Source organism: Mycteria americana, chromosome 2 (genome assembly GCF_035582795.1).
Source record: "Mycteria americana isolate JAX WOST 10 ecotype Jacksonville Zoo and Gardens chromosome 2, USCA_MyAme_1.0, whole genome shotgun sequence".
Taxonomy (NCBI): Eukaryota; Metazoa; Chordata; class Aves; order Ciconiiformes; family Ciconiidae; genus Mycteria; species Mycteria americana.
The window spans coordinates 107,337,640-107,352,726 of record NC_134366.1 but is presented as its reverse complement, the minus strand read 5'-3'; the positions used below and the strand labels follow the sequence as shown (position 1 = coordinate 107,352,726).

The 15,087-nt window shown below is 38.0% G+C and overlaps 1 protein-coding gene across 2 annotated transcripts in view; it reads left to right on the top strand.

Moving 5' to 3' along the window:
• Positions 1–15,087, top strand: part of SLC39A6 (solute carrier family 39 member 6) — a 19,372-nt gene extending 4,285 nt beyond the window's left edge. For both annotated transcript variants that reach the window (XM_075494182.1, XM_075494183.1), the window contains 6 exons: positions 1,110–1,322; positions 2,922–2,991; positions 4,248–4,625; positions 11,441–11,521; positions 13,549–13,739; positions 14,541–15,087. In XM_075494182.1, the coding sequence (XP_075350297.1) occupies positions 1,110–1,322; positions 2,922–2,991; positions 4,248–4,625; positions 11,441–11,521; positions 13,549–13,739; positions 14,541–14,693 (1,086 nt within the window). In that variant the 3' untranslated portion in view covers positions 14,694–15,087. The remainder of the gene's footprint in view (positions 1–1,109; positions 1,323–2,921; positions 2,992–4,247; positions 4,626–11,440; positions 11,522–13,548; positions 13,740–14,540) is intronic.

Here is a 15,087-nt window from a genome sequence, read left to right as displayed (position 1 = left end):
TGTAAGAACTTTACACCATTATCCCTCAATCTATTTCCTGTTCTTAGTCATATATGCTGCCAAATCACTCGTTGTTCCTTGCGTGCAAGAATTTTGCATAAATGGTTTTAGTCACTTATTGCAATGCTGCCTCTTTATTTTCTTTTTCCAGTTTAATGAACTTTAGAGATAGCGGAAATCGCTCAGTACACACTTTAAATGTGGAATAGATAATCCACTATTTTCTGTTATCAGCCACTTATGTTGATTGCTTATCCGTTGTAATTTTTTTTATCAGAATCAAGCATTTCTGAAGTCCTGGGAAAACATTACTTGATAGACTTTGGAGTTTCATGTTGCTTTTATGTAATATGGACAATGAAATTGGAATATGATTGCTAAATTTCTACCTTTCTTGAAGCTCTTAGACATTCCCCCTGTTCTGCTCCCCACGTGTCTCCCCCCCCCCCCACCCCCCCCCAACGTAACTTGTTCCAGCTATTGGATAAGATGGATAAAAAGGACTGCAGATCCTGTGGTGGTTTCTGAGCCCTGCCTATAATGCATCGGGTTCTTCTTTTTCCTTTCAGTTAATTTTGCATTTGCTGTGTGAGGTTATGTAAATCTAAACATGTGTGAGTGAGGTGTCCCAGAAGTTTTTTGATTCTGAGCATATCAGTAGCCAGTGAGGAGGGGAAGAATGTCAGACTTCCTTTAAAGAAGGAAATTACTGCTAAGTTCCTTGTAGAAAAAGGTGTCTGACGTCTATGAGCTGTCTTAGATGGGAAGGTAATTGGCGTGCTGGCTGTGACTACTACTTAAAATGTGGTTTCCTTGATGGTGTCAGGAGTTTTTGTGGGGGCAGTTGTACATCTTATATTGAGCAGTATGCATGTAGCTTCAGTGAGAGGGTGAATACCAGGCCCACTCTCAGTCCTTCCAATGTTTCTTTCTATCAACAGATTTCTTTGTGATTGTTTGTTTGAGTTTGTATCCAGAGCATTTACCCCAGGAAAATTGTCAAGTCTGGACTCCAGACTTGAGGAATGGAATGTGAACAATACTTTTTGTTTCTTATGTTATCGGTTCTTTTGAATATAATGACTTTCTTCATTTGGTTCTCCCCTTAGTCTCATGGAAACCATCACCATCACCACGAAAAACCTCTGCTTGAACAAAACAAAGGCTCTATGTTCAAACATCTTGTTTTTCAAAGTATAGAGGAGAGCACTTACCTGGATTCTACATGGAAGGGACTTACAGCACTTGGAGGATTGTATTTCATGTTTCTAGTGGAGCATTTGATTACTTTAATAAAGCAGTTTAAAGACAAGAAGAAAAAGGTAAAGAAACTATCCTTTTGAAACTATATGGTATTGCATGATCATTTCTGAATACACAAAAAACTTTTATGAGTATCATATATCTGTCTGGATTTAATAGTGATCACTGACTTAATTAGTGTTATAATTTCATTTATATTAGTGACATGTATACTTTTAAACTACATGATAACTTTTTTGTGTGGTCCTGTTATGGAAGAGCTCTGAGCTATTTCCTTAACCAGACGTATACTACAGGCTTGACACCACAGTGAATTGTTTAATAAGCAAACATCCAATTGCACCCTTTGTTTTAAGAGTGATTTAAGAAGTTGCTGTTCATCATTGACATCCTTCTGACATCTCAAGGCAATTAGATTACTGTTTTTATTATTATTATTTTAATTCTCATACTGGATGAAATAAGATGGCTTTGTACAGTTATTGTACTCCTGTTGAGGGAGGCACTTGCACAAAACGGGTAAGGGTGGCAGTAAGTGCTCACATAAATAAGCATCCAACTATACTGTAGAAAGTGACTTCAGTAGATAGCGTTCCATTTGGAAATACAGTCTGCCACAAGCCCTTTGTTTCTTTCCCTGCCCCCCCCCCCCCCCCCCCAAAAGAAGAGCAATACAGCTTTCAGATTACTAAGGTGTTTTTTATGTGGAAGGTAAATAACAACTGAATTTTGGCAGGTCATAATTGGCAAGTTACCAACATTTATTGGTAACTGAGTTCTTTAAAGACTAGTGTAGCCAGGAATAAATAATGATGTAAAAGTTGACTCGGTAAAAAAGATACAGTAAAAGCTGGCGATATCTTAAGCTTTGCTTGAAGACAGTTAGTAAACTACTTATTACTTAGTGTAAAAATAGCTAATTCCTAGGCTACCACAATGACTGATAATCTCTGTTTAGTTTTATTGTTAAATTGGTCATTAATGCAGCAGTCTCGGAGCAGATGCCTTGTAAGCTCTTTGACTTTGTTCATGGGAGGTTGTGTTGGTGTGGTTTATACTGAAGTTTAACTGTGAGTGACAGGATCGCTTTCCCTATCTCTGGTTAAATTTATTTGCCAAGAGAGGACATGAAGAGTTCCAAGCAAAGCAAGTATTTTCTGTGTCCTTCTCTCAGCTACTGGGAATACATTTCCTGTTAGACTAATTACGCCCCTCTAGATACTGAGTCACCGATCATAAATTCGTGTGATACAGACATTAGTGAGCAATGATTAGAGATTTTACTCGGTTTTCCTTTAGTACACTAGAAAAAAACATACTGACATTACAATGGAAAGGAATTGGTGGAATAACTTTTACTCAGTATTTGATGTGTTTTGCTTCTCAGATGAACCCCTCTGCTTATTCCTCGTGCAAAAATGTAGGGTATTTATGCATGTGGGTTGGTTTGTTTTTCTTCCTGTGGAGCCTGAGGAACCTTTGTGGTCTTACTGTACGTAGCTGAGTTTCTCATGTTCCTCTTCTGCACTCTTTATATGGCTTCCATGTTGTCCTCTTTCTGTGCAGGCTGCATAAATGTTGTGAATATAATGTTGCTCATGTATATCCTGAAAAATAAGTAAAATATTCATAACTACAGTATTTTCTTTTGGAATAAGAAAAAAAATGAAGATGATGGAGAAAGTAAGAAGTTTTCAGCGAATGAAGAAAAGTTAGATACAGATGATCGTAAGTCTCAGTAATATTGCACAGTTGTTATTTTGTGGCAGCGCTGTTTAAAAAACACCTGATTGATGGCAGCTTGTAGATCTGGTGCTTACTGTAGGTTGGATCACTACCTACTTGAACGCTTTTCAAAACAAGACCTGTCTGTGCATTGATATGTAGAGGACTAGCTCCATTTGCTGCTTTCCTTTAAAAAGGATCGATAGGTTGGAAGTAGCTAACTCACATTTTTGAAACCTTAAGCCTTTTAATTCTGGGTTTAACAGCAGAAGTTCAAGTCATTCTGTGAAGCTCATTTGGCTGTGCCTGTTGCAAATACAGCTGTACCTACTGGCTTCTATGCTTCTCTTTAGACTGTTAGATGTTATATGTGTGATCCATTATTTAGATTTCTGTATATCTTAAGTCTGGATTTTGTTAGTTTGAGTATTTATTTGTAAGGTTGATAATCTAAAATCCTAGAGGTTACTTGAAGTATTTGGACTGCAAATAATTACGTGTCCCCAAGATCGTGCTGTAAACCAAAACACACCTCACTAGATACTTGTTAGCTCTTATAGTTAAGAGGCATTCAGTTTTTCAGAATAATTTTATAACTAATGAAAGAGTTCTTGGTAATGCAGAAAAAACCAAGTGTATTTGTTCATTTAATTGCAGGGGAAGTATTTAGCAAGTTTTAGGAGTTAGTTAAAATAGCTAACCTTAGTGTGCCACTAATGTTTTTGAGGACGTTTCATGGTCTGTGTTGATGACTATTTTTGAGTGTTTATTTTTCAGGCATTCAAACTTAAGCTCCTGTATTTATATGAAATACAGAAGTTTCCAAAATTATCTATAATGTAATCCTCTTCTGCATTCTTATTCTTCAGCCCTAAGATGAATAAATGGCCTATGTTTTCCAGACACTTAGTCTTTCTGAAGCAGTTGAACTAATAACCTTCATGCTTTTTTACCTTTTAGGAGAGGCATTTGTGGCCATAATGTAGGGGCTGCTTCAGTAGTAGGGAACAGAAACTAAAAGTTTTTCTTATTTTGAACTATTGGGAATTATCTCAGAAATCTGATTTAAGAAAAATAAGTTGTGGAAACCCTTGGGGGGGGAAAAAACCCTCTGGTACAAGAAGCTGGGGTATCAGTCTTAACTTCTAGACTTAGTAGTTTCTTCTTTACTGCATCACTTCTTCAATTTGTTTATTGTATCAATACTTCCTAGGTGCTTTTAAAAATGTATAATATTATACTCTGGGTTTTTGTAACAGGGCATGAGGGCTATCTAGGGACAGACTCTCAAGATCCATCGCCCTTCATTTCTCAGCAGCCAACTGTACAAGAAGAAGAAGAAGTGATGATAGCTCATTCTCATCAAGAGGAGGTTGATAATGAATATGTGTCCAGGGGCTGTAGAAACAAATGTCATTCTCACTTACACGATACTCTAGGACAGACAGATCATCTTAGTCATCATCACCATGACTACCATCATATTCTGCATCACCATCATCATCAGAACCATCATCCTCACAGTCACAGTCAGCGCTACTCACGTGAAGAACTGAAGGATGCGGGGATAGCAACTCTGGCATGGATGGTGATTATGGGAGATGGACTACACAATTTTAGCGATGGCCTAGCAATTGGTAAGTCTTAGCTTGGACACTGCAGCTTTGTTGTATGTGAGGACAGCAAAGTCTTCTTGCTGTCACTTATCTCTTATTAGGAACGTAACTAATTAGCGGTGGATCTTTGAAGCCTCAACTTTTATCTGATAGCTGCTCTGAATGAGTAAGGAAAAATCTCCAGTTTAACAACCTGGAGATCAGTGACAAATGAAATGGAAATTATGTGCTTACAGCTATGTTTCTTTAGGAAATCTATAAACTTTGCTTTATTTCCTACTTTTAGCAAAGTTAAAGCTAACATTTTTCAAAACTAAAGCTAGGCATATAAAACAGTATTTAGGACTTAGGGCTGACTTTGTATTTCAATGTCTGCAAGTGCCAGCAATTTTTTTTTTTTTTTTTTAAATTTTTGGGGTTTTTTAAGACAAGCATGTCTTTTTGGTCACATATACAGTAACTGTGGTTTTTCCACTTCAGTCAGGCCACTAGTATCACTGGCTTCTTTATTTCTTTTTCTTTTCCATCTTCACTTGTTACACAGCAAGGTCAGGTACTATACTTTGCACATCTGGCTTTGCCTATACTGGGCCCTGGTTACACATCAGGTGTAAGTTTCCCCAGAGCACTGGTGAGTAGGGAAATAGGACCCTGGTTTCAATCTGCCTTAGCCTGAAGATTACCCAAATGGATTAGGCAATATATATGCGTGGGTTTTGTGCTGTGGGAGGTAGGCATGCATTCATTCTCACTGTAAAATGAATTTGGTCTGAGGCATTGTGTTCTCTAAGATGTTTTTACACTTTTGGATAGCAGTCCTGTCACATCCAGATTCTCAGATCTTACCATCCACTAAAGAGAGCATCATTGCGGTTCTTCCTAGTGCTTGTACTAACCTTCCAGAGAAGGTCTGTGCTGCTTTTTGTATCCTAGGAAAGTGTGAGTAGGACATTAATTAGTAGGATGTTAGTTAGCTATTACCTGTCAGAAATAAGATTCATGGAGAAGATACCAATAAAGTCACTATATGTTGCCTTTATGCAGATTTTTGGATTAAGAGTGTCTATATCAATTAAAGGAGTGTAGCATAAGTAGATTCCTTCAGATGCTCAGTGTGCTGTACTCTATCTCAAAACAGGCTCAGTCTCTCTTCTAGGAAAAGTATTTAAAAAAATTTTATCTTAAACACAAGTCATACTCAAAATCTTGTTCTTAAAGTTGAGCATAATAGTCCATTTTTTGTTTTTTTTTTTTTTTTAATTTAAACCAGTATAAACAGGTATTTTACATGTAAACAGAACATACATCTCTTTGTTCCTTTTTTGTTCATGTCCCTATTTTTCCTTTACACATTGTAGTTGTTCGGTCTTTTTTGGCAATGCTTCAGTGAAAATATTTCTTTATCACAAAAATAACAGACGGAATATTAAGTTTTGGACTTCTGGCTGGCAGGTTAGGTTTGGGAACTAATTTTTTCTAGAAGGAGAGCTAGACTACAGGTGTCTTAAATTTAAAAACTTTAAGTTATAGAAAGTGAAGTCAAATCAGTAATCTTCAGTTCTTATGCTAGTCTTTTGTAATCTTGACGTTAGTACTGAAGACTAATCTTTATGGGTATTGGATTCATTTCCAGCTTGTGTAGTGTACTGGGGTCAGTTCAGCAGTATCAGTCTGTAAATTTTATTGTAGAAACAAGTTCATTCTTGTCTGAGGAGAAAACCCTATAATAACTATTTTCTCACAGCAGTATTTGTAGTTGTTCAGATTCAGTCAATTCAAAGTATAATGTGAAAAGAGACATTCTGATTTAATCTCATTTTTGATGAAAGTTGAAGCATGGAATGTAAATTTCTGAGCAGATCAGTAGTGAAAATGTGGTAGAAAGAGGAGGATTTGCATACAAATGACACGCAGAATCAATTACCTCTTGGCATTAGGGAGATTTGGGAAGGAGCTATGACTTTATAGTTATGAAGGGAAAAGTATGAGGAAGGTTAATAAAGGCTTATTGAACAAGTGAGAGCAATAGCTTTTAGAAGTCCTGCTGTGTAGCTTGTTCAGGCTAATGGAAATGTGGGTTTCCTTCAGTTCTGGATGTGCTCAAAAGTATTATGGAAAAACATTGATTTGATGATCTTGGGAAAATGCCAATACTACTTGTATAGTATTTTACCTGTATTTAAATGAAGATGTGAATGCTTCTGTGAAGATAGCTTTAGCCAGAGTAACCCTTCACTTAAGTTCATTTACTTCATGTGATTTGTTATGAGTAACTTCCATCAGTTACTTTTTTCCTCAAATCTGTTGTGCTAATTATGTAGGAATAAGATTTAAAAGTGCTTATTTTTCTATTAAAGCATGGAACAGTTGCATCCGACTAATTTGTACAAAATTATCTTCTGTGATTTGAACTTTTCTGTGTACCATCAACTAAACTAAAATGCAGAACACTGTTTTTACACTAATCTTGCATATGTATTTTTTCTTTAGCTCTTTTCTGAGAGAAGTGATAAGAAGTGATGTCTTAAAAGTATATTTTAAAATACCATGACACTATTAAATCAACTTCTCAAGGGGATAATACCAGATATATTAATGTAGTCTTCAATTTGTTAATGTTTCAAGACATCTTTTTAGCAGTGAGAAATAAAAATAGATATTCCTGTTATTTAAGCTTGTACTTTGGTTGCGATGTATCTGTACAGTACACAGTCATATCAGCCACTTAGGTACTTTGCAAAGCAGGCAGGTTTTGTTTGCCTTTGTGGTCCCAAAATTAGATTTAGCATGTGTGATTAAGCTGGATTCTCGTATTTTTAGGTTGCCTCTAAAAAGTGATAAGACTGGGAAAACATTGTATAGAGGCAGAAATATGGAGAAACTTGTAGATTATTGAGGATGCATGCATGGGAGAAGGTAATTACCTTCTGCCTTTCTCTATTTATCTGGTCTCCTCAGAAACTGAAGCCCGACTGAATGCTGATGAATTCTATCTCAGTAGAAGATAACTGTAGCTATCCTGTCTGTCTCTCAAAATCTGACTCCAAAACTATAAACCAATGTTTGGAGGTGGGGGAAACAGACCGATACCTAGAAAAGATTGATAGTGTTCACTAATAACCTCTTTTGCTTGTCAAGTAGCAGTAACTCCTGTCACTTACCTGTTAATTACTGTGTAGACTCCTATGACTGAATGTTTTAGAGTGCAGTGGAAAGCACTCTGGCTGAGGGCTCAAGTCAAAATAGCTTTCGTCTTGCACCCTGTGCATCTCTGAATTGGACTTCACAAATAGTCATAGAAATGAATCGCCTCTAGAGGTCATGTAGTCGAACCCTCTGCTTGAAACAGCTCTTGGGAACACTAGATTGGGTCAGTCAGGTCACGCAGTTTGTGGCTCACCGTACTTGCAGTGAGAGCACACTGTTGGCTTATATTCAACTTGTCCATCATAATCCTCATGTCCTTTTCAGGAAGGCTGCTGTTTCAGCCAGTCAGTTCCTGTCTTGTACTAATGCATGACGTTATTCTGCTCCACATGCAGAACTTCTCACTTTTCCTCTTTGAACTTTGTAAGATCTCTGGCCTTGTCTTCACGTTTACCATGGTCTTTCTTGTCTAGAGCTCTAGTGCTTGATGTGTTGACTCAGTCCTTACTTTCTCTCCTCTGCCCCTCAGCGTAGTGTCATCTTCAAATTTGCTGATGGTGCAGCCTGTTTCATCCAGATCGTTAGTGAAGATATTGAAGAAAATGGGTTGTACTATTTGTCCTGGTAAACTCTACTTGTTACTAGCCAGCCATCAAGCCCTGTTAGCGCAGCAGTCCAGCCAGTATGCAATCATCTGACTATCAAGCCCGTATTTCCGCTGCTCCCAGATGAGACTGCTGTAGGAGATAGTATCAGAAATCCTACTAAAGTCAAGTTCTGTTATATTCACTGCAGTCGCCATCTCTATAGTCAGTTATTTCCTCAATCTGGGTTAAGCATTTGGAGAGGGATTTGAAAAGGGTATTCAACACGATCTTTCCAGGAACTGAATGAGGCTGACTGTTCCCTGAGTCCTGTTCTTTGCCTTTCTTAGAGATAGGAATAATGTTATCCTTTTCCCAGAGTTCCACTGGGGCCTTCTGTAGCCATGTATGGCTTTCCATAGATGATAGACTGCTGCCTTGCAGTCACATCAGTCAACTCTGTCAGCACCTTTGGGTGAGTTCCATCCTGGGATGCATCTGGGCGTTTCCAGTTTTTTCTAAGTATCTCTAAACTGTTGCTTCTCTGCTGAGAGAAGACTGAGATGAAGGCGGTGCTGGTGCTTCAGCCTCTTTTTATGTCTACCGTTTGGTTCCCTTCTCCGTCCGTCAACAGACCCAAATTTTTCCTGAACTTTGTTTCTCAGCTAGCATTCATGTAGAACTGTTTCTTGTTATCCTTGGTGTCTTGTTAGTCTTGGCTCCAAAGGAGGAGCTTTGGTCTTCCTCCTTTTTGTTCCACCGCTTTTATCTTCCTTGTTGCCAATCTTCTGTTTCTATTTCTTGTATGCTTCCTTTTTGAGTCTTCATTCATTAAGATACACTCTGCTTAGCTGGGTGTGTCTTCTGTTGGAAGTCCTAGTGTTCCCGCACAAACAGCGTAGTTCATTTGTGCACTCTGTTAAGCGTGCTTTACAAATCACCCACCTCTTGTGGGCACTTTTTCCCCTTTGACTGATTCCCAGGGTATTCTATCCTGCAATTCCTTAAATAAGTCAAAGTCTGCTTCATTAAAATCTAGAGTCCTAATTTTGTTTCTTCCTTTCCCAGCCTCCTTCTGTATCCTGAACTCAGTCACCTCATGCTCACTGGAGCTCAAGATGCCATTTTTTTGCTGTATTTGCCATCAGTTCTTCCTCATTTGTGAGCAGCGGGTCGAGCAGAACTCTAATCCTGGCTGGCTCTTCTATCATTTGTATTGGGAAACCATCGCCAACACAATTAAGGAACATCCTGGATTGTGTGCCCAGTGCTGTTACCTTCACAGCTGAAAACTCTCATGTGAATGGTGATGTCTCGTGTGGTTGTTCATAGGTTAGCCTTATCCACCACCTTTTCTTGGCTAGGTGGTTTGTAACCATGTTCCTAGTGTTACTCTGATCTTGACCAAGAGAGTCAGTAGGCACAAGGAGCTGCATTCATACGTAGTTTTATGCTGGAGCTCTGTGCAGTCAAGGAACTCCTTTATGTAGATAGGAAAAAAAAAAAAAGTGACTTGTATTCTGTCTTTTCTAGGCAGTCTGTATCTATCCATGACAGCCCAAACGAGCTTTGGTGTGTCCACAGCATCATTAAGGCAGGCTCCAGGCAAGACTTCCCTGGGCAGTAGCTCTGGTCGGCTGGTCTGCCTCTGCCCCGAATCCTGCATGGGAGGGAATCTATCACTAAAAATCTTTCCTTTCTCTTTGTATTGCTGGCCCTAATTTGATGTGCTGAATGAATATTTTGGGCCAGGCAGAACTCATTTATTCTCTCACTGCTGCCAGGGTCATGACCATGTTCTTCAGATTGGCAGCTGCAAGTGGGCACAGAGGGTTCTTCCTGTTGCCAGGCTTCACTATTTTCAAATTTTACTCATTTGGGAGTTCATGCTTCCTGTTCCAGTGCTGCTTTGGTCCTGCCTTCCTCTTTAGTCTGAAGGGGCTTGGGCTCTTGCCTCTCTAGAACCTCTTCTGAAGACCCTCTCAGTGCCCTGTTCATTATCCCTCATCCAAAGATGTCTACTCTCTACTTCTTGCATCTCCTTCACTGGGTGCCCCAGCATGCATCCCAGAGGTAAAGCTGCTGCTGTTGTTGCTGCAGGGAGGAGCATCAGTCATTTCTTGCAGATGAAGACCTGGATAGCAGTGTCCACCCTGATGAGTTACATCTGGATAGAGGCTGCTGGAGTACCGGGGGTGGCGACCCCAGCAGAGGGAGGGGATTGTCTCCTGTGGTCTCATTGCCATTGTAGCTTTTCCTCTGTGAGCAGTACTCCTGGGTCCCTTGCGTGCCAACTACTGTGACATGGCCTCATGCCTCTTTGACTGTTTATTGGCAGCACCTTGTTTGCTGGCATGCTCCTGATAGCAGCTGAAGAGGAAGCTGGACGTGGTACTGCTGCACCCCTCGGTGAGGCTCTCCATGCAGCCGGGGACCTCCTGCGCTGTGTGTGAGCTGTGGTTCAGCTCTTCAGCCCTGCTGTGTGCTGCTTCCTCCTGAGCTGCTGTCAAATAAAAATAGCAAGCAACAGAAGGAGTGGAGAAAACAAGAAAGATGAGAACTATTGGACTAGTTTAAGGGGGTTTTGTGGTTTTTTTTTTCCTCCACTTAAAGTATGATAGTTCACTTACGTGCAAGCTGCCTAGAATTCACAATCTTTCACTGCTGATTTCATGTGACTATATAGCCTCTCTTACTGTTGAACTGGCTTCCCTTTTTCCAGTGCCTGACTCTCAGAGGCAGTTGAGCTGCCTTCTTCCCTTTGCATCTTTAAAAAAAAAAGTCTTTTCTAACAGTATTTCCATTTATGGCATTTTTTGGGGGAGGGTTGTGTTGTTGAGAGGTATTTGGCTTAGTTCAGAAATAAGATAGTGAAATTTGGTTTGCTTTAACTAATTGGAGGATTCTGTGTTGCTTCTGATTTTGAAACTTATGAATCATAAACAACAACTGTTCAGTTAAAGTTTAAATGCTTCCACAAGCATAAGAAAAATTTGAGTGAAACTAGTATGTCCTAATCTGATGCAAGCATATGCAACGATGCTTCTGCACTTGATGTCTGAATATGCAGTAATGTTTTTATTCTTTTTTCCTGTCTCTTCATAGGAGCAGCCTTTACTGAAGGGTTATCTAGTGGTTTAAGCACTTCTGTGGCTGTATTTTGCCACGAATTACCTCATGAGCTAGGTAAGACCCCAATATTTCCATATGCTGCAAGTATAGGTACTTACAGGTGCACTTTGGACAATTATAAGTGATTTTATTCTGTGGCACAGTAAAATTTGATCAGAAAACTTCATCTGTGTCAGATTGTCTACTCAAGAATACTTTTAACTTATTTAAAGACTGTTTTATTTCTTAATGGAATTAATTTTCCTTTAAAAAATATAAATATTTCAGCTACCTTGTTTAAAATGCAGTATCTCTTGCAGTTACTTGTTCTGTATAGTTCAGTTGTAGTTTTTATTCTTCTTAGCAACGTAAATTGTGAATTGCAGGAGAATGCATGTCAGAATTTGCTTTTCTCACATCGCTCTTTAATTTTATTCTTGTGTTTGTGCTGTTAAAAGGAAGGTTACAATTAGTCGAACTCCTTTCTGCATAACATTTGCTGCTCTTTCATTAAGTCTTGCAAAGAACTGCTGTAGCTCTAAATTAAACTAGGAACTACTTAGAAATCTTTCCTAGAAATAGTTTGTCTTTCAAGTTAGTGATTTAAATTCATGACCATAATTTCTCATGGGAATGCATGTGTCCTATGTCATAAGCTTAGTATTTGGCCCTTTTACAGGGCAGCTCATGAGAACAGGAGGTAGCTGCCTAGTTTAACTCGGAACGAAGCTGATCTTTCCAATTGTCAAATCATTTTGAATGTGCAACTGGTATTTCTTTCCTAGCTGTCATGGCCACGGTCATACCTGGTGTACAGAATAAGGAAAGAACAGTTTGCTTGCACTTTTTTAAGGTTTAATTCCCTAGAAAGTAGAATGTTCAATTTCATTTAATGGAGCTTGTAAACCAGTAGTTGTAAAGCTTGTAAACCATCGAACTATTTATTAAATGGTTTGATGTGTTTGTCTGTACAATAATGCTATACAGAAATACATTAGTCTGGAGAAAATGTACTTGGTTTTATGACATGGGAGGATTGTTCCTAAATTGTTCATCTTAATATTAATTCCACGGCAATCATGGAACTTGTATTAATTACATGTGCTAAATGTTGTTAGTACAAATATACAAAATAAATTCATGTTATGAATCTGATGATTTTAGATTCAAATGTTCTGTTGGTTTTGAAAGCAAGAAAAACACTTTAAAATTTAAATCATGCTTCTTTAATCAGCACAGAAAACTTGATAGAAATACCTTCTTTAACAGAGGACATGAAGTGTCATAGGAATACTGACAAATGGGACTAGCTGAAGTTAGCTGGGGATAAAATTGGATCATTCTGTTGTTAATGCTAAACAATGTTTATAGTACACCAGTTCATCTTAATTGCAATATCTTGTGGGAAAAGCTGTTGTAACAAATTACTCAACTCAGCTTTGAGGATTTCTTTTGTTTACTTTAACTGGAGATAAGTTATGTTTTTATATAGAATCCATCTTATTTCCAAATAATAAGCTTATATTATTTTACTCTTTTTTAGATCTAATTTATCTAAACAAAAAAAATTATATTCTGAATTATGGAAAACCTGTTTCTGGCTGGTAGTCTATCATCCTTCAAGTAAAAATATATTGAGAATCATTTACAGAAATTTAATAAAGAACTTATTTCTAAATTTATGAAACAGCTAGACTTAAAGTACAAAAGAGCAGTTAAAGGATACTAAATGGAATCATCACCATTGCTTTATGCAATGAAGTGGGAATATTTCATTTTAGAAACTTCTTTAGAATGCTCATCCATATCGGGTACTGCAGTATTTTACAGTGTTGGTTTAAATGCAAACTACACTAAAAGCTGCTTCTTCCAAAAAATCCCGAGACTTTAAGGTTATAAACTTACCATGATTGCTGCTGTGTTGTTCTTCACGTGCACTTTTTAATTTTCTGTCCCCCAGTGATTTCTGATTTTATGAAGGAAAAAAAATAAGGCAGACGACAGCATAAAAATATCTTAGTAATCTTCTAAGAAGAGAACTCATGAATACTGCAATAGTTACCTGAGGATGAAAACTTTGTTTTGTTTTTTCCCTGTTGTAGGAGATTTTGCTGTACTTCTAAAAGCCGGTATGACTGTCAAGCAAGCTGTGCTCTATAATGCTTTGTCAGCTATGCTGGCCTATCTTGGAATGGCGACTGGAATTCTTATCGGACATTATGCAGACAATGTTTCAATGTGGATATTTGCACTTACTGCTGGCTTGTTCATGTATGTGGCTCTTGTGGATATGGTAAGTGGCTAGACCTACTTGAATTTTATATAACATAGTTTAAGAATTAATGCTAATTATATTTTGATCCCAAAATAAATTCTTCCAGCTTTTCTCCCTCAACTTTTTCTGTGCTTGAAGGTGCTGATGAGTATGCTGTGTAAGTGCTCAGTTACATGTTCAGGTGGAAGATGGCTTTTATTTAGATTACTGTAGGAACAGAGATTGTTTCTGCCTTAGTTGTTAAACAGGCACACTTAACAGCAGAAGTAGAGTAAAAAAATTTGCTTCTGAAGGTGGCTAGTATAGCAGCTAGCCAGTAAGACTGCAAGTTGCATGCTGTTGGCACTACCAAATGTGCTTTGGCTTTTGCATTAAATCGTTACTGCTTCTTGGGATGAAGACAGAATTGTATTAAAACCTATACTGTACCTCAGAAGTATGTTTGTACAGAAGTACAAAGTATTTGGTGGATGTTCATGAAAGCTTAACTAGTTTAAGAATAAAATTCTTGGTGTGGCTTGATTTAAATCGATTGGTAAATAATCATATCCTGAGTAAATGGCTGGCTTAAGACATCAGCATAATTGTCATGAAAACAGTAATTAGAACATTACAGATTCTCTCTGTCTCTAAATATGGAAGTAGACTGTGATAATGTTGTTCATGTTAAGTCATACCTAATTCAAGGAGTAGTATTAATGCAGTCAACAGGGAAGATCAGAGGAGCAAGACTCTGCTACCTCATGCCTCATGGTTGAAGAACAGGGTTTGAAGTAGCTGTCTATTTTGAAGGCATTTAACACTTTCTTGTTTGTTTAGGTGCCTGAAATGCTTCACAACGATGCCAGTGATCATGGATGTAGCCGCTGGGGGTACTTCCTGTTACAGAACGCTGGGATTCTGTTGGGTTTTGGGATAATGCTGCTTATCTCCGTATTTGAACATAAGATTGTATTCAGCATAAACCTGTAATCCTGGTTGCCAGGAAGAGAGCTTGGTGTTAAATTGTAAGTGGTAGGATTTTTCTATTAAATTCCCTAATGGAGAGGTACGTTTGATATAGACTAGGTATTTTTATTGGTGTGCTCTGTTGTTGTGTCCCTCCCTCCCTTCTCCGCCTGATAGAAATGAACACTGTACGTTTGTTTTTTCACTTAAGATTTAGCATTGCATATGGTACTGTGGAAGGTTGTACTTAGTAATGGTGAAAGTACCAAATCTATTAAAGGAGTATTGTCTGGGGGGTTAGGGGTGTTTTTTTAGTGAATTTATTTACTGAATTTATTTACTGTATGTCATTATATGTAACTTTTTTTTACTTCAATGGTTTTGTTGGTTTAAAGAAATAAAACAACAGTGGTTTTTA